We start from the raw sequence: 19,765 nt of genomic DNA, 5'->3' as shown, positions 1-19,765 counted from the left end.
GAGCAAGAGACCACCTTGGCTGAACTGTGAGCTTCCGAGTCTGTTCAAAAGAGAAGTGTTCCAGAGATGGAAAAGCTGACAAACACCTGTCAAGAACTATAAGGGAACTGCTACAGTGCACAGAAATGCAGACAGAAAACCAAAGCTGAGCTCAAATAAAAATTGATCATACATATAAAAAACTACAAGAAAGGGGCAATTAATAGATGCAAACTGGAAATTACTCATAGATCCTTAGTCAGTCACTCAGAAACAACCCTCCAGTAGGACTAATGGGGTGACGAAACCACCACTACTTTTAAAATTAAAGCTTGATATATGTGTTAATTTGATCAAATGAAATCATAAAGCTACCAATCAGACTGGCTGAAAATCAAGAGGATTTTTCTACAATTAGGGAACTCTGGTCTTCTGTTTGTATTCACTGTAGTCAAAGGTCCTTCTGACTTGCACTTGTTTGGTTGGTCTTGGTTTTGCCTCCTCTCAGACTCATAATTCACTCAACCATACATCTTATTGGAAAGTGTGTCTTTTATTTTACCTTGAATGTCAAGCATATTAACAGTCTCTGATAGTAGGACAACAGAAAAACAACACATTAGAAAAAGTGACTCACGAAGCACAGGTTAACTTAATACAGGACTCTGCCTTAATTTAAGAAATGGATTTTAAATTCTCATGGGAACTGTGCCTTTGCTCTTTATGTAAAAGCAAGCAATAAACTTCATTAGCAAAGCGTACAATGAAAATTACACACAGCTGGCTTAAAATGAAAAAGGAAACAGCATAACAAACATTGCAGCTGGTCAGCCACCAGTTAGACCTTTCTCCTTGTAAACCTGCTTCTTCAATTTGGCAACGCAGTCCTTGAGCAGAAGCAGCAAAGAGTATATAACTTGATACTTCATTACATAGAACTGTTACATTGGGGTTGTGCAAACATTTTTAAATCTTTAATTTCGTCAAATCATAGCTAAAGCCAGCTATGTCAGGGTTTTAGTATTTTTTACTTTTAATGCTTTTTTCATATGAGTTGACAGTACCATTTTCAATAGAACCTTGGCCCTTGGACCTGTAGTTCTACCTTTGCACTTGACCTTGGTTTGAAGCAGAGCTGCATGGCAAGACAGGTGGCATTTCTCCTGTGATGAGTCCAAATATCTGTCTTAATTCATAAAAATCTGATAACATGCTTTCACTCACATCTGGAGCAATGACATATGAAATGGACATACGACAATGAAATTTGCACACATATGAAGTCAAAGTCAGCCCCATTCTTTCAAAATCAAATACTGTGTATGTTGGCTGCATGTGAAAAATTTCACAGTTATTTATACCTGACCAATGCCATTTATGACCTAATTCTGCTCCCAGTGGTGTTTCCAGCAATTTTGCAAAGGACTTGCTTTGGTAAAGAGAGGTAAAAGGAGAATGATAGGACACTTAAATACTAAATACCAAATATTAGAGTTAATTTTATTTCTATTAAAACTGATAATCTCTTTAAAAACACTTGAGATTCAACCAGTGCAAGGTATAAAAAAAGTACAGGTGTTTTGGAGTTTCTTGAAAAGGAATGTATAACCTTTGAGATCATTATTTATAATGCTTTTAATGTCAGAGGTACTTTTGTTCTTTCTTATGGGATTATTGCTGGTCACCTTCCTGAGATTTGAAAGACCATGAAAGATAAGCACCGTAACTATTCCTCTAAAGTATCATATCACAAATTAATAATTTGGTCCTTTTCTAAATGGATCTCTCCCCACAATTACACTAAAACACAGTGATGGGTCACAAATTCCAGGGGGTCCAACTGGTCCTGGCATTCCTGGAGTGCCACGATCTCCATCTTTACCAGGCTGCCCACGCTCTCCAGGACGTCCTTCCTTACTCATCCCTGGTGGACCTTCAGGACCTTAATAACACACATGCAATAAATAAATAAATGCATTACCCTTAAAATGAAAAAGAACAAGTATGAATCCACAACACCCCTGCTCTTTGGTAAAGTATGCAGATAAAGAAAACTTCATTTCCTGCAAAAGACACTTCTTGTTAGAAACTGCTTATATATTTATATAAACGACACGATATCTTATAAAGATTTTTTTAAATCACATGAAGAACACTTTAAATAAAGATAGCTTTTAAAGGAGAACATGAAAATCTGCTTTAGTACACTATTCTACTTTATCATATTATCTGGTACCACCATGGCAAGAATCAGTCCCTCTATTTCTATTTGTTTCTCTGCCTTTGGATGGGGCCCTAATATATCTTCTAAATGCCCAACTTTACATTTTGTATGCATATACTAATGTTATGAAGAATATTTTCCCTCATTAAGCAATCCTTAAAAGTCACATGATCATATCAGGGCTCAGTTTTCAGATATAGCTGACTTCAGGATCCATCTATCATGAAACAGCAGTCTCACATACCAATCTCCTACAGGACCTGTCTTATGTTAAATAATTATTATATGGCAATTTATAAGGTGCAAGTGATGCAAGTGACAGGCATTACCCTAAAATATATTTGGTAAGTAAAATGTGTACAAAGTATGCAAGTTTTCCCAAATTACATCAACATTTTTTCTAAACCACACTTCAAAAAAGTTATTAGCATGCACTGAATCTGCACATCTGAACCATCCTTCACCTGGAGGTCCTGGGGGGCCTTGGATCCCAGGAACACCAACTCCTTGGTTGCCTTTTGCACCATTCTTCCCTGGCAGTCCTGTGAATTACCAAACACACACATATCTTTGCACATCATTTTCATCCAATGAAGACAGAAATCAGCATCTGATAATATTTATTGAATTAAATATGTAATATTTCAAAAGCAAATAATGGGACGCAAAACAACCCTTTTTTTGTAACCTGCACAGTGTGACTGGGTTCTAAATTATGCTAATTTCTACTGAATTTAGAGTTGATGCAGCAACAGTTAAGCAGACAGCCACTATCAGCTGAGGGAATAGATGACAGGTAATTAAGCAATTTGCTGTCATCGTCTTCCTATCAGCAAAGTTTTTAATATGTTGTATAAAGGAGGTGTAAGTTTTTCAGCATAACCCTGTGGAATACAGAATATATAGAAAATGTTCCACAACACACACAGCAGAATTAAATCTCCACCAAAGAAGTATTGTGAGAGTCAAAATATGAGCTCTCTTACACCAACCCAGTAAAGTCAGCTTCTTCATAGATACATTATCTATTTTTCCAACATTTATGGAATAAACAGAACTGCTAGTGTCAGCTCCAGAGGAAAACTGCATATTCTCCTGTTGGAGATTAAATTACAAAAGTACTACAGGCAAATCAGCATTACATACAAAATTAATTTGGTGTGCTAGGTCACAGGTAGTAAGTCACAAAGAAAGTAAATATTTATCAACCATTTGTCTGTTTACCATTGGCACATTATTAGCTAGCTGTTATTTCATACAGCTTTCCTGATTATTTTCATGCTACCAGTTACCAAATTATGGACTCCATCCAGTCTCTTGCTCTAGTTCCAGACTACATATGCATACATAACATAAAATCTGCAAATACATCACAGAAATCAGTTGGAATGCTTGGACAGCTGAGTTACCTGAAAGTATAAACCTTAGGCTGCCTAAAAAGAACCAATGAATGTTTACAAAGAAAGGAGCAGAAATTCTTTTGAGATAAAGAGAGCAAAAGGACAAAAAGTCAGAAAATCAAAGGAATATAAATACAAAAGTTGTTGGATGTCAAAAACCAGCACAGCTAATAAGTAGCCAGTGAATACTGTTTCTTAAAAAAGCAGAAATGAACAAGTTTGGAAGAACAGAAATCAGAAGACATGGAAATACCTTGAAATCTATGTATATGCATATTTGAGCTAAAAAAATAATCAAAATGCAGGTAGAAACATTTACATGAGACTAAGAACTCTCTAAAAAGATCAGAACAGAGTTTATAGTACACCACAGTAGAACTGAACAATAACTATCTGGCTGCGTTCCTGTATTCTCTCTCCTGTCACACGTTGCCTGAAGGTGGTGAAACATCCACACACTGCTCCATAGTCACAATTCCTTTCAGCCAAACAATCCCAGCTATTCTCTCACTCCACCCTGCATGAATCCCATCCAAAACTAGAAGCAGAAACCCAAGATATAAAGGCCTTTAGCACCGTGCCCACACACACTGTACCTCTTGTCCCACGAGCCCCAGGGCGACCCGGCATGCCCATCAGCCCCGGAATGCCATCATTCCCTGGTAAACCAGGAAACCCTCTTGGGCCTTCAGGGCCTCTTGGACCTGGTGGTCCTGGAAGTCCTGGGGGAGCACTTTGGGACTGACAATGGTTACAGTTTTGTAGTCTTCCACTCTGGAGAATGGCAGGCAACTGGGCTGGGAGGATTCAAAGAAAAAATTGCTTGAAGTGTTGTAACAATAGAAGTATTGCCCCCAACCACTAATACAAAATCAGTTCCCTCTCTTAACAGAATATAATAGTTTGGTAAAGTATGGAGCCTGTGATGTGGAAATATAGCTCCACACGTGTAGGAAAAAATGAATAAATTGGCAGTATGGAACTTGCTTTCAAAAAAGCATTTCTGTAATTATCAGGAAACTTCTTTAGCACTTCAAACAAGGAAACAACAGTAAAGAAGCTTTCCAACTTACTTCTCAGTACATCCGAACACACCTGTCGAATAAACTCTTCTGAAAATTCCCGTGCCTGAATTGAACAGAGAACAGAGCATGCAATTCTTTCTGGTTTTTAAGGTACCAAAAATGAAAAGTCTGAACTCCTATACATACAGGTTTTCCATCTGATCCAGGTGGTCCTGGGGGTCCTCTATCTCCTGGCTGACCTCTGAGGCCAGGAGGTCCAATCAAACCCTGGACACCAGATTCTCCTTTTTGTCCACTGATGCCTTGAATGCCTGGATCTCCTTTCTCACCTTTCTGGATTGAAAAATCAATGAAAAGCCAATTATATGTTCACAGATCATTTGGAAAGTAGGTAGCACCAAACCAAGATCTTCTAAGAAATCTTTATTGAAGTTCTTCATAAAATTAATGTGATGCCAATGAAAATTAACTTTATATTGATGAAATGTATTTTGCTAAAATGCATTGAAGTTTTCAGATTCCTTAGTAGCTGTTTCAGATAAAATTACCAAAGAGAATTAGAAATAAATTACCTTTTCTTAACTTTCAAGACCCATTTTACTATTCATTATTAACACATGGAAGGAAGGGTTTTATTCACTTTTTCCTCAGAATCAGAAATCTTTTTTATAGTCTGTTAGAATCCTTAGAAAGTCGGAAAAATTGGATGTGAAATTCTGGCACCACTGAAGTTCCTGGAAACTTAAAGCCTTTTACCTTTTATCTTCAGTGTATAACACAAAGGAAAAAATAATTTTATTTTAGGTAGGGATTTTTTTGTTTCTTTTTTTTCCATCTGATTGATAGTAACTGCAGTCTGTTTGCATCACTGGAAAAGGTAAAAAAAATGCTGAAAAATATTTTGATGTACCTTCACCAAAGCAATGGTTCCATTTATGGAATTACCTATTGCAATAGTTCATGTGGAACTCTTTCCCTGCTATGGAGCCAACAAAACATCATTATGTGCCCAAGATTAAAGTCAGTATACTACACTTGCTCCCTTATGAGTTTTTTCCTCCCTTGTTTGCACAGCTTCTGCATAACATTATCAGTTGCTGAAAAATTTTCTTTCTCCACTTCCAACTATTTTAGATGGAACTGTGAGAACTGGACTATTATATATGACAAACTTATTGAAACAATTAATAGAAGTTTAAGAAACGCTCATGCATATGGTCTTAATAGACTTCCACTGAATTTTAAATTATGGTATTTATATTACTTTGTAACATCTCCTATATTACTTATCAAGATTCTTCACATCAGAAAAATTCAAAGCTTCCTGTCTTGGTCTATATTAGTAACAATGCCCAGAATTCTCTATATGAATTACTACAGGGTAACAAGCTTTAAATTCAGTGTCAGATTAACCAGTTTTATGAGCTAAGCTGTAAAATCAGAGAGGTACTTCATGCTCTTAAAGAAACAGAGAAATGAGACAAAATGTGACAGATGTCAGTCAAGTGCCTAAGAGTATTGCTGGAAGGATGGCCAGTTCAGGGGCATGACCTGAACAGCAGTCCATACCTTCAAAAGTCATTCATTAATTCAGATACAGCTTCTTCCAAAGTTGTAGTTGTAATTTATTTTCTTGATATTGTCATCTTGAATATTGTAGTCACAGAGAAGGGATCCTCTTAGCTACCTCATGTAGATTTGTACTTGCTCACTTCTAATACATTATTGCAGAGGTGTTTTTTTCATTTAAACAGTCAGGAAGGCTCAGAGATAAGCACATGGTGCTTATGTAGCTACCTATGGCTATACTAGAAAAGGTATGTGCTGAAGTCTGAAATCATCTTGGGTTTATAGCTAGGAGAGATTTTGTTTTGGTTCTTTTTAAATTTTAATTCCTATTACCCTGTGGACTATATTTGCATAAAAGACTTGCAAGCTGAGCTATCTGAACTAAATGTTAGAGGGGCTAGAAGGCATTAAGAACCAGAGAATACTGGGGAAATAGCATCTACTGTAGAACAACATTAGAGGCAAGAAGCCAGCATAAAAACACCAGGAGAAAATGTTGGAAGCATCAGCAGAACTGCCTGAAGAACTTGCCAAGGAACAACTGAAACTGTAGAGGGAAAATTTTCCACAGTATATCTTGGTGTTTTAATGCTCAGCCACATCCATGTGAGGCCTTGTTTGCTGACCCTTGCTATTGGCAAAGAAAAGCAAAGAAAGGAAAACAGCTCAGTGAGTGCTGAGACTTACAGGCTGAAGAAACTTATTAGAAATCAGAGTCTAACAAAAAACGTACTTTAGAGAAATGGAAAATAAACTAATTTTTTAGGTTTGATAAGTAAACACAATGACATCATTATAGCTTAATAGGTAGTAAGAAATTATTTAAATGAATTTCCAGTAGACATATTTTATTGCCATGTTTTACAATACTTAAGGAGACTAATTCAATAGCATACAAAGACTCTTTTACCAGTTTTGGCAATAATTTAGTAAAATACCTATAAGCCAAACTGCAACTGAAGAATTTCCTAGAACCACAGAAGCATATGAAACAATTCATATGTTAAAATGGATAAAATAATTTCATTATCAGAATGAAACTTCCAGCTAATGTATCCAGCTATTGATATGCAACAATGCTCTAAGGAAAAAGGTTGAACAAACAATATCTAAATAAATTTGAAGAAGAATTTGAATAATGGGAAAGTGTATACTCTGATTTTACAAAATATTGAAATAAGTAAATGATAGCCAACAAAATTAATATTTTAAATACCAATTTTTAAACAACATGCAACACAATGATTCTTTTTCTTTAGTTTTTTTCTTTGGTTATTTCCTCTATTCAACAAATCCCTTCTTTTTTTTGTTGGTTGGTTTCTTGGCTTTTCAATTCTCTTAAAGTATATGTTTGGATTTAATAATTTTTAATGAAATGTCTATCTCATTCTGTCTCTTTATAACTAATACTTCTTTGATATTTTTCAATTTCTCCCCTGTTGCATATAGACATGTGAATATAGATGACTAAACACACATTTTACAGATCACCTAATTTGCAGAAACAAATGGAGTAATTTTGTAATACTATATTTATCATTGCAAAAATACATACCTCTCCTCGTTCTCCACTCAATCCTTCTATTCCCTTTAAAAATAAGATGAAAAAGAAATTTAAAATTTAGGTTGAGCCAAATTATTTGGAATAAAAAATTAATATTTTTTGTCCTTTGTTTTCAGTAATCAATCACAAATGGTAATTTTTAAAGATTCTCTGATTGCTATAGTACAAAAAACAAAGCTATATATAATGATAAAAAATTTATATCAGGGTGAATGAACAGTTCAGTATTACCTTTAATGTAATGTACCTAGAGCATAAGTTGGGAATATATCACACCTATTATAAACGTATAAACATAATATAGATTTAAGAGACAAAATCTTATTCACTTTACAAAAGAAATAGCATGTGTCCTAGCAGAAGTAAACTCCTGATTCAAACTGTTTAATACCATCTTACTAGGCAGAAATTAATTTCAGAGCCTTAGAAATAAAGACTCCATGGTAAGGCAGATTTTGCAATAATTATTTTGGTGTCATTTCTGCCAAGTGATTCAGTGGTGTTACTGACCATTACGTCCCATGGCAAGATGGCAGTTCACCCTTCTGATTCACTCTTATGGACAAGGAGATCTGTAGGGTGTCTTGGAGTCTTGAGAATTCTTGGAAAGATCTTTTGCTGTCTACTAAATGACTGATTTGTTTGGTTCCTGACCAAACCAGATAAGCATAGGAAACAATTTTAGACTTAGTCTGTACTATTTTTTCAGCTTTCTCAAAAAGAAAAAAAAGAAAGCAAGCAAACAGCAATTCAGTTGCATCATTCTATCTGGAAAAAAAACGTTTTCTTTCACTATCACTTTGTTTTCCCTTATAATTGCCCATTATTTGCAAAAAAAAAAAAAAAAAAAAAAAACAAACCGGAAAGTTTAAATTGTAAAATGTCAAAGTTTAAATTCTATAATGTCAATCAAATGACATTATATTTGGTTAAGTCAATGACCTGTCTTTTAGTTTAAACTATTTCTTTATTAAAAAATGTGGTCAGGTTTAACAATGAACTATTTTCAACCTACATATCTCTGAGAGTGTTAACTAACATGCAGTCTAGATCTCCTGCCCAGAATCCCCAGGAACTGGGTCCATCTGGCTAGACAGGCAGCTGTATCAATGTTGTAATTCTGAAAAAAGCAACCGTGGCTTCCTTCCAAGTCTAGTTTTAGATATGTACCTCTGAAAAATACTTCTCTGCTTAGACATGACATAGATTATGCAGTTAACAAGTATTTATAAATACTAACAGCTATTTTCTGCAGAATAATAAGATTGCCAACTATGACACAATCAGAATACACTGGCCTAGAGTTAAAGAGATACAACTGGATTGCACTGATTTACAGCTGAAACAGGAAACATCTGTAATTTATGAGCACAGATGTCAATAATGACTCCCAGCATAGTCTAGGAGGTAGTGAACTGTATGAAAGTGTAGCATAGTGCATGAAAATCTCAACATCTCAACTAACACTATTATAACCTTTATGCAAAAGCCACTATTTGCTGTTATCTGCATTTTATATTACTTGTAACTATTTTATAAAAATATTCTATAATTAAGGCTTTACTACAATAATAAAAGAAATGCACTTATGGTCTGTTTCTCAAGATATAATACCACAGAACACAGAAAGATGTAGGTTGGAAGTGACCTCCTTGGATTCAACTTCCTTTGCAAAACAGATGCAGCTTGATCAATTCAACAGGTTGTTCAGACAGGTTTTGCCACAATATCTATGAACAACCTGCTTCAGTGTTTGACCACCTGTCCTGGTTTAGGGCAAATTTGGAAGAGCAGAATGTTTTTCCTGTACATCAAGTTTCTGTGTTCCAATTCTTGTGCACTTCCTCTCCTCCCTCAAGCATGTACAGCTGAGAGAAGTGTTACTCCATCTTCTCTGTATGTTATAGTTATTATTTTAAAAATACTAAGAGTGTTTAAGAGGCAACTTATATAACTATGTTACCATGTTACACATAAATATATTTCACCTGATGCAAAGACCTATATGTGTTGATGGAAGAAGTGTTAAGAAACAAATATGAATCATGGCCTCAAGCTAGGGTCACTATGGCTCTCTGAAGTAGGATCAATATTTTAACAGTACCTGTAAGCCTGGATTTCCTTGTCTTCCTTTTTCTCCTTTCAGTCCCTTCAGAAAAGAAGCACATTTTATAAAATATAGATTTATCTGGCACGTGTTATTAAATTATCAAAAAAATAACACAAGGAGCTAAATACTAAAACCTCATTCTAAACCAGGACAAATCAACCTGAAAAGTTACTTTTCAAAGAGATCAGAGCAGAAACTGTGAAGAACAAAATTTCTACCCTGAACACAGAGGAACCAAGCCAGGATCCAGGTAATGACAGAATACTCTTCTTTTTCTTGTAGGTATTTCCACAATTTTAGATAGCAAGGAGGAAAATCCCACATGCTAATAGTAAAGTAGGTAGGCAGAGGCCAGGTGGAGTTCCTTTGACCGTGTTTCTGTGATCCTGCAGGCAGGGACAGAATGCATTCTGTGACAGGGATATTCCTCCTCTGGGGCAGCAGCACAACCTGCACCCTGTGCCTGCACCATTGCTAGGAGCACACAGCTCTGCACCAAATACCAACAGCTTGCTCAGGCCCCCAGAAATACAGAAGATTTCCTTGAGGGAGAGTTACTGCTGCTATTCAAGTTAACCTTCTGTGGAGTTTAATCTTAAAAAAAAGCCCTGTCTGAATTAATACCTAAGACTTGTATAAATAGCAATGCCAGATGATTTCATTAGAAACAAAGTTGATATACCTGGATACCAGTGTCACCTTGGTTTCCTTTCTCCCCCTGTAAAAATTAGAAGAACGGTCTCCATTTAAACATGAGTCACCTCTAAAACATGTAGTCTGTGCCTTAATTTAACACAGTAATTACAAAAGAAACAGCTATCTTTTTCTTATACTGAAAGAAAACAAATCACTTTATCCTCATGTACACAAAAAAAAAGTCCAGAAAGCTATACTAAGAAAGGACTTTGTCATTAAAACAACTATGAAAAAGAAAGTGGATGTTCACATACCAAGTAAAAAATTAAAAGCTACAACATAATGAGGTGGCAAGTCTAGCAGGATTTTATCTACTCAGTGTATGGAGTGGAGAGGATGTAGGCAGGAAGAGAGGCAATGTTTCTTATGGGTTAAATTTTAGCTGAATGCACCACTGCATGCATAAGTTATGCAAAACAAGAAAGTATTTTTTCACCACAAACACCTTTATATTTAAATTCAATCAAAATATTTAAGGACTAAGCTCCATTTGGACTCACTTTTTTGCCTCAAAATGTTTAAAGTTAATAATAATGAGGGGATTGGCAATCAGATAGTGTAAATGGTGCTTAGAAGTCAGGTATGTAGTTTTATCAACTTGTCTGAAGACCACCTAATTGACATTGGAGAGAAACAGGCAGTGCATGAAAACTATTCACTCCAATTAACAACAGAGGCATAAAATATGTATGCTGAAAATGTGGCCATCTCTCTTCATTAATTGAAAAGGAAACTTAAAGTTATGAGAGGTAGCTCTTACTCTAACTCTGACATCTTATGTTTAAATAGACATAAATCAAAATGTTGAACCATGAACATAGCAGCTCATGGAACAAAAGACAGATCTGTTGGGGGGGTGTGCAAAACTGCATTTAATAAAAAAATAATTAGAATGGAGATTTTTGGGTCCATTTTGTCAACTTTCCTGTAAGAGCCAAAATTTTGTGTGTTTGGTTGCTTTGGTTTGGTTTTTTTTGGGGGGGGTGGGGGAGGGGGGAGGGCAGTGAAAAAGAAAAGAATATTTAGTTAAATGTGAACAGTAGTGAAGAGGAGACTTTTGCCATGGCAAATATTTACCTGATTGAAAATCCCAGAACATAAAAGACATTTATGCCACCTGTGGTTATTTTGTTGTACGGTACTTGAAAGTAAAATATTCTGTTGTTTCAAGTTTTGAAATCATCTCTAGCTGAAAGGGTTCACTTTTACTACCAGATGCCCAAACTGTGCTTTTCTTCCTGAATAATTCCAGTGTGTCATTGGACTTGTAACTCCAGCTAACTTGCATCTTCATATAAAATAAATGACCTTTTCAAAGGCTTCTTCAGTTTAAAATTTAGAGAAGTTCCATAAATTTTAACAAATTCATCTTTCATAAAATATTGTCTTAGTACATGTGCCTTATATCACCCTGAGATATTGAATTGAATATATAGTGATAATGAATGATTAAACTATTGTTATAACACTGAATCCATGCTCTAGTCAATGTAAGGCACGTCCATATATGTGTCTACTGACATGTGAAGTACTCTAGTATAAGTAACACATGTATATGAGGCTGGCATATATGACACTGGACATACAAGAAATGTGTGCCTTCTGGAGCAGAAGATGAACTCTCTTGGAATACTTCTGCATGGGGTTTTCATAAAACTTGAATCATAACACCACCCTTCTATCTTACTGTCTCTTTACCCTTCAACCTTTCTCTTCTTATGAAAGTGAAATGCCTGATTTAATTCTATTTCTCTAATGCCCTATTGGGTCTGGCTGAGAAGGAGTTCATTTTGTCCATAGCATCCCTCATGGTGCTGTGCTATGCAATGGTGGCTAAAAAGGTGTCGATAACACATCAATGCTTTGAGTACTGCTGAGCAGAGCTCCCTGCAACATCAAGGCTCTCTCTCCAAATCCCTGCTTTTTCCTGTAAGCTAGGGCCAGGTAAGATCTCAGGTGGAGACACAAATTCAGGCTAGGTGGAGAAGGGATTGAGAGCAGCCCTGCAGAGAAGGACTTGTTCATGTTGACAGATGAGAAACTTAACATGACCTGGCAATGTGCACTTCCAGCCCAGAAAGCCAACTACATCCTGGCCTGCATCAAAAGCACTGTGGCCAGCAGGGCAAGGGATGCAATTCTTCCCCCTCCACTCCACTCTCCTGAGACTCCACCTATGTCCAGCTCCAGGGCCCCCAACATAACAAGGACATGGATCTGGTGGATCAAGTCCAGCAGAGGGCCATGAAGATGATTAGACAGCTGAAGCATTTCTCTCATGAAGACAGACTGAGAGAGCTGGGGTTGCTCGGCCCAGAGAAGAGAAGGCTCTGGAGAGACCTTAGAGCAGCCTTCCAGCACCTGAAAGGGGCTTAGGAGAGAGCTGGAGAGGTACTTTTCACAAGGGGCTGTAATGACAGGACAAGAGGGAATGGCTTCAAACTGACACTAGGTTTATTAGGATAAAATTCCTTATTTTGAAGGTGGTGAGGCACTGAGATAGGTTGCTCAGAGAAGGTGTGGATACCTCCTCCCTATAGGTGTTCAAGGCCAGGTTGCATGGGGCTTTGAGCCACCTCATGTAGGGGAAGGAAGTGTCCCTGCCCATGACATGGGGGTTGGAACTAGATGATCTTTAAGACACAACCATTCTATGGTTCTATGACACAGCCAGATGACCTAAACTGAAAGGGATATCCCATACCATGTCTGCTCAGCAATAAAAGCTAAAGGAAAGGGGAAGGAGAGAAAATTTTAATTTTGTGACATTTGTCTACACACCTCTATGTGTACTGAAGTCCTGCTTGCTGGGAATGGTTGGGACAACACATACTGACAGGAAGCAGAGAATAAATACTCTGTTTTACTTTGCTTCCACATATGGCCTTTCCTTTTGCTTTATTAAACTGCCTTTATATTGACCCATGAGCTTTCTCCCATCTTATTTTCTTGATTTTTTCCCCTGCCCTGCTTAAGAGGGGAGTGATGGAGCAGCTTGGTGGGCACCTGGCATTCATCCATATTCATCCATTGTCAACTCACCACAAATGCCTTCACATCAAGGGCTTTATCCTTCAGAAGAAAATTTTCAGGATGGACATATTATTGTTTTAAATGTGTCCAACTGTTATCTACTAATAATGATATATTTAGAGAAAGGATTTTGTAAAATAATGATCACTTATAAGAAAAGCACTTCCAAAAAAAAGATGCAATTAATGTAAAACTGGGAAAAAATACTTACCTTTAATCCCTGGGTACCAGGAATGCCTGGGTAGCCTGGTTCACCTGGAGCCCCTGGTACTCCTAGATCTCCCTGAGTAATACAATAGCTTTGTGTCAGTGACATGCTGTGTATAAAAACACACATTGCATGTTTCTCAAGGCCACAGGATACACTTTGGCTATGATATTTTGAAATTTTACAACTGAAGATCATTGAAATGTCTAAAGGAGTTTTGAAGGGATGGTGAATATAGAGAAGCCACATTCAGTATCTATTTTTATTCTCTTTTAATACAGCTGATGTTTCAAAATTACACAAAAAATACTACCTCAAGTAACAACGTTTGCAGGTTTGAACTTAATGAGCATCTGATTTTCACAGCCTAAAATCTAGTATAAAATTAGTAAGAGTAAGTCATCAAAGGGATTCTGATGCAATGTGATGTTGACTAATATTTTACTGTGAAACCAACTGCCTTATAATTAGCATGGGGAAATAATGGAAAATTAGTACATCATGAAGAAGTAAATGAATCCCTTCTTTAACTAGAACACTGCCAGAATCATATTTACCTTGGCTCCTGATGATCCTGGTTTCCCCTGTATTCCTGGTTCGCCTTTATCACCCTATGTAACAATGTGGGGGATTCATCATTATGTTTTGTCACATGTGGTATGTCTAGCAAACATAAACAGACACTTCTGAGAAACTGACTCTTAAAAATGGGCCCAGGTAGTGACTGAAAGGCTGAAGTTCTTCTCCATTACAGGTAGCCTGAAGGTTTAACTTTCTCTCAGGAAAGATGAGATACTGATGACAAAACCTGATCTGCCAGCTTTTGCATACCTGTCCCATCTCCACTTGCCTCATTTGCCTCACACAGTTACACCAAGTTTGTGTGTACTGATCTCACATTTCCATCATCTTATTTAATTGTCTAAGTCAAAATACTTATTTATGTCCTGGTTTTTATCACAGCCTATGGAATTAGACATATATTCAGCATTAGGATTTGCATTAAATTTAGGAATTATTGACTACATCATGATGGACGTCTGTAAGAATGAGCTTATTAAGAGCGATTCTCTAAGAAACAGCTTATATTCTAAGTGAGATAAATATACAAAATAAAAGCATTTTTCACAGAAAAAAATGCAGCTAATTAATTTTCAGCTGTATCAAGGGTATTCAACCTTATTGACCACAGAAAACATTAATACTTAAAAAAATTATACTCTCAGTATACAATTATAAATAAATGCATATGCACTTTTGGATGTAGACTAATGTATGGGGGAAAGCAATCTAAATGTAAATGCAAACTTAGGGAAATGGTTTCTGTATTCCTAAATATTCTCTAGGACATACAATTCAATACTTACTTACAATTTAATCCAAAACTCATTTTGGATTAAATAAAAAAGTTACACTAACCAATCTGAATTTGTAGTATTTATTTTAGCTTTTGAGAACATTGGTAAAATTAGTTCTTGCTGTAGCTGAAGTGCAATCAATAAAGTTAAATCTGAAATATTTTTGGCTCCTTGGGTGGAAGAAACAGCACATCACATTATTGAACACAATTAAAATATAAATAAATGTAACATGGGAAAGTTCAGATGTATATTGAGAATTATCTGGTTTCCAGCATTGCAGAATGTTTTCCAGGACTGTAAAGCTGAAACAAAGTCTGACCATTTCCACAACTGCTAAAAACCTCACGGGATGACAGGCGCCATTTACTGAGTTATATTAACCTCTCTTGAGACTGAACTATCATAAAAAGGTAACACAGGGAAAATCATCCAGCTGCTCACCAATATTCAATACACAAAAAAATGAGCTGCAAAATCCTGGCACTGCCCAGATCAAATTTGCATACAAAGCAGTCATGTATCAGTCACAAGCAAATTAAGTCAAACACTTACCTTAGGCCCAGGAGCTCCAGGTAGACCAAGTGAACCTTCTGGTCCCATCAAACCCTATTTATTTATGAAAAAGAGAGAGATGTTTCTGTACTAAAACAGAGGAATAATGAGCTTGGTATTGTATTAGTAGTATCATTGTTCTATTTCTTTAGTGAATTAAACAGTAAAATGCAATGTTTTTATCTTATTACTATACAGGCTACAGTTTTGATACAGTACAGTGCAATATTTAGACCTTCTATGGTCTGAATGACCACAGTAGACCTTCTAATGAAGGGCTACTGTGCAATAGAAAAAAAATCATCCAGGAAAAATGAACAGGCTGTCATAGAATACTCCTGAGAGAAAAATTCTTCAACTCAAGACCCAGTCTGTAATGCTTCCTTAGTCATAACTGAAAGTGACACAAAAATTTCTGTGGTTCTGTTTAGGGTTTCCAAAACCAACAGAAGTATTTGTGGCATTTCATAATTCTCTTTCTCCTTTCTGACTGTGTGTCCCTCAAAGGTTGTCATAACTTGACCCATTGGGCAAATTTTGTGGAGATTTATCAGGAGCAATTAACTTTTGGGGCCACACCTTTGTATCTTCTGCAAAATCTTCAGAGTTAAACTACTCATTCAAGAACCCAATAGCTTCTGCCATTTCAGATCATGACACTTCGGCACATGTACAAAGCCAAAACAACCTCTTGGACTCCACAAATGGAATCAAGTTCATAAAGGTATGTTTAGCTGCCTGTTTTAACCTAAAATAAGAGCTAAAGAGCATCAAATCATCAAAGGGCTGACTTCCTTAATTTCTGTTTAAAGCTAGTCTCAAGTATACATTAGAAAAGAAATCCTTTGAAATCATACTTTCCAGGAAGGAATTTCCATTAATCACATTTTCCACATCTGTTGTTTACAATTCTCTATTTCACCACTTCATCTCACTTCACTTTTAGTCTAGAACAGCATGCATCAATAAAATCAATATATTATTATTTTTGTACTTGGACTTGCTTAAATACTGTGAAATACAATCTGCAATAAGAGCTGCAATAAAGGCATAATGATACAGAAACTCAAACAAGTAAGGCCTAGAAATCTAACTTGTCAGAGATTAAATTTTATCAATTATTCCAACTGATAATATTTTCAAAATTCACTGTTATTGCTGTTTTTTAATCTTTTCTTTCATATAAATAAAAAAAATCACCTTCTATTTAGTAATAAATGTTAGGAACAATTCACTCCCACGACATTATCTCAGACTTCTTCCAAAAGTCACATGTAATCAAAACCAGATATAATTTCTCATACAGATAACAACGCAGCTTTGCAAAAAAAAATTAAACTTTATTTGTTTAAAACTAAACTAAAACTTAAAGGGTGTCTTTGTTTCCACAATAGAAGAGAAAATTCAGAATACCTAAAGCAAGAAGTAATTCTCTGTAGCCATTGTTTTCAGAATTTCATCAGTTTTCTGGTATTTCACCTGTGCTTTATTATTAACCAAAGATTAATACAAATTAACCACAGATTAATTCATGTTTCTTGCCTGCTTTATGGTAAGAAAATACTGGTCACCAAAACTTTCCATCAATAAATATAGCAACCTTTTCTTTAGGCCATAGACAATCTACCGCCACACTAGATCATTTCTAGCGAAATCCACATCAGTCTTTGGGTTACAGAAGTGGCATATGCTCACCAAAAATGTCCCTCATTTGTTTTATCTTATACAAAGCAGAAGTACTATAGGTACAGAATAGCTTCTTTTTTTTTTTTTAAGTTAAATCAGCCATGTATTCACATTGACCTACAAACACACACTAGAGAAGGCAAATGAGAAAATACATTTAGTATAATTTAAGGTAAAGAATACATCTGCAGGAAAAGGGGAAAATAAAGTCCCTATTTCCTGGTTTCCTTTTTTACACTTTCATTACTAGGCCATATTTGACTTGTTTTGTTTAAAAAATTACATGGAAACTACTAAATGAAATCAGCACACTGCAAGAAGGAAACTTTCAGATGCAATATAGGAAAAGCTTGTGAACATAATCTAAAAGCTATAAAAAATTAGAAGAGAAGAGAATGTCCTGAACAAAAATGTAGAACAAGGACATAAAATATAGCATTATCATCCTGTTTTGCAGAGTTGATATTGTATGTCAGGTAAATTAAAAATTGCTGGTATTGGCAATGCAAAAGGGATAGTGATTACTGAAGAAGAGCTTGTTACTGAAAAACTTTCCCAAGCTATTAATAGACTATCCACAAGCTTTCCATCTGTGTTTTCTGGAACAAACATATTCAGTGTGACTAATACAAGGAAAATCCCACTATCTTTTCTGGTTTAAATTCCCTAATGCCATATAATATATTCACATATTCCATGCATCAATCTCCTACTTAATTTATCAGGTGACAAAAAATACATTAAATGAATTGACAGGAAAGAGAAATAAATTATTTTCAAGTGTATCGTGAACCAGATGTTATTTATCTAAATAAAATTTGAAGAAAATATGGTAGGTGAGTTAAATAAATATGAGCACTTTGGAATCCCACAAGGCTTTATTGGAGTTGATGATATAGCCTTCCCTCTAGCATTTTGCTCAAATTTGCTCAGAAAGAAATGGAGAAAGAAATTCCAGTAACAGGCAATAAAAATAGTTAGGAGGAACAGGTGAGAGAACAAATGTTTATGTGTTAACTAAGAGTAGGGACATTTAAACTTCCAGTTCAGGCAGTGTTTCATCCAAACTTGGTCTGAACAACTGCAATAACTGATTGTCAAGGAGATCTATTTTTTCCAGAGATCTTTAGGAGGTAGCTAGAAAAGTCCTCAAAGTTCATGAAAAGAAAATTAACCAGTGTACTCTATATAAAAAAGGCATTCTGACAGCTGTAATGTAGTGATTGTGCCTGTGGTAGTCAGGAAAGGAAGAGATGCTCTTTGGATATGGGGTAAGTATACTGTGTAGGAAATTCAAAGTGTTTTTGGATATGGGGTAAGTATACTGTGTAGGAAATTCAAAATGTACTGGATGCCAAAGTAGCCCAGAGATTTTAAAATTCCAAAGTAATTACAATTTCTGTCTCCAACAAAAAATACATCAGGGGAAGGGAAGGGAAGGGAAGGGAAGGGAAGGGAAGGGAAGGGAAGGGAAGGGAAGGGAAGGGAAGGGAAGGGAAGGGAAGGGAAGGGAAGGGAAGGGAAGGGAAGGGAAGGGAAGGGAAGGGAAGGGAAGGGAAGGGAAGGGAAGGGAAGGGAAGGGAAGGGAAGGGAAGGGAAGGGAAGGGAAGGGAAGGGAAGGGAAGGGAAGCCATACCATGAGGAACACCCCAGCACACCAGAATGTAAATGATGCTTAGGTTAGTAGTTACTTTCATACCCAGATGGCTGATTTGGCATGCAGTGACATGTAATTACACAGGACTGCACATACCAAGGTGGTCAAACATATGTGTTGCTAACCTCCATCCAAACAAGGATTCTCTTCAGAACAGGGAATACTGGAGTGGGATGTAAGCCCAAGTAATTTTGGTTTCAGATCTGACCTTACACACTATAGAGGATGATAACCTTAGCTAGGATGTTAAAGAGATTCATCAAGAAAGACAGAGGATTAAAAGGTCCACATGGACATCCTTGGCATCCTCTTCCTTCAAGGTTCCTCTCATCCAACCAAGTGAGGCAGAAGCCACTGTAGCAGCCCTGCAGTCACTGAAAGTAGGAAAGAATGGTCCCTGAAAAGATTATTCCTGTCATGCAAGGAAAAGCAGCTACTAAGATGGCCTTAACAATGTGACAGTCCTCATGATTGAGAAATGAATATCAAGGCCTTTTTAGAGAACCACTGAGTATTCTGTATTTGTCCTTGAAGATACAAATGTGTACTACTTCTACTTTTAACACTGCAAGGGACATCAGAACCCCCTTTGTCTATCAAAATGGATGAAATCCAGCCTGACTACTGTATGTCAAGGAGAAGTTCACTGCTGAAGATTTTCATAGGGAAACACCTCAAAAAATGACAGGAGAGATCAACTG

At 36.3% G+C, this 19,765-nt stretch overlaps 1 protein-coding gene across 1 annotated transcript in view; it reads right to left on the bottom strand.

The window, feature by feature from the left end:
• Positions 1 to 513: 513 nt before the first annotated feature.
• Positions 514 to 19,765, bottom strand: part of COL21A1 (collagen type XXI alpha 1 chain) — a 90,543-nt gene continuing 71,291 nt past the window's right edge. The window contains exons 20-30 of the mRNA XM_054629981.2: positions 15,722 to 15,775; positions 14,366 to 14,419; positions 13,812 to 13,883; positions 10,554 to 10,589; positions 9,866 to 9,910; positions 7,753 to 7,785; positions 4,815 to 4,961; positions 4,677 to 4,731; positions 4,200 to 4,400; positions 2,668 to 2,745; positions 514 to 1,921 (exon numbers count right to left, since the gene is read on the bottom strand). Of these exons, the coding sequence (XP_054485956.2) occupies positions 1,734 to 1,921; positions 2,668 to 2,745; positions 4,200 to 4,400; positions 4,677 to 4,731; positions 4,815 to 4,961; positions 7,753 to 7,785; positions 9,866 to 9,910; positions 10,554 to 10,589; positions 13,812 to 13,883; positions 14,366 to 14,419; positions 15,722 to 15,775 (963 nt within the window). The 3' untranslated portion in view covers positions 514 to 1,733. The remainder of the gene's footprint in view (positions 1,922 to 2,667; positions 2,746 to 4,199; positions 4,401 to 4,676; positions 4,732 to 4,814; positions 4,962 to 7,752; positions 7,786 to 9,865; positions 9,911 to 10,553; positions 10,590 to 13,811; positions 13,884 to 14,365; positions 14,420 to 15,721; positions 15,776 to 19,765) is intronic.

Source organism: Agelaius phoeniceus, chromosome 3 (assembly GCF_051311805.1).
Source record: "Agelaius phoeniceus isolate bAgePho1 chromosome 3, bAgePho1.hap1, whole genome shotgun sequence".
Taxonomy (NCBI): domain Eukaryota; kingdom Metazoa; phylum Chordata; class Aves; order Passeriformes; family Icteridae; genus Agelaius; species Agelaius phoeniceus.
The sequence above is the reverse complement of the archived record's forward strand: the minus strand, read 5'-3'. Positions and strand labels throughout refer to the sequence as shown.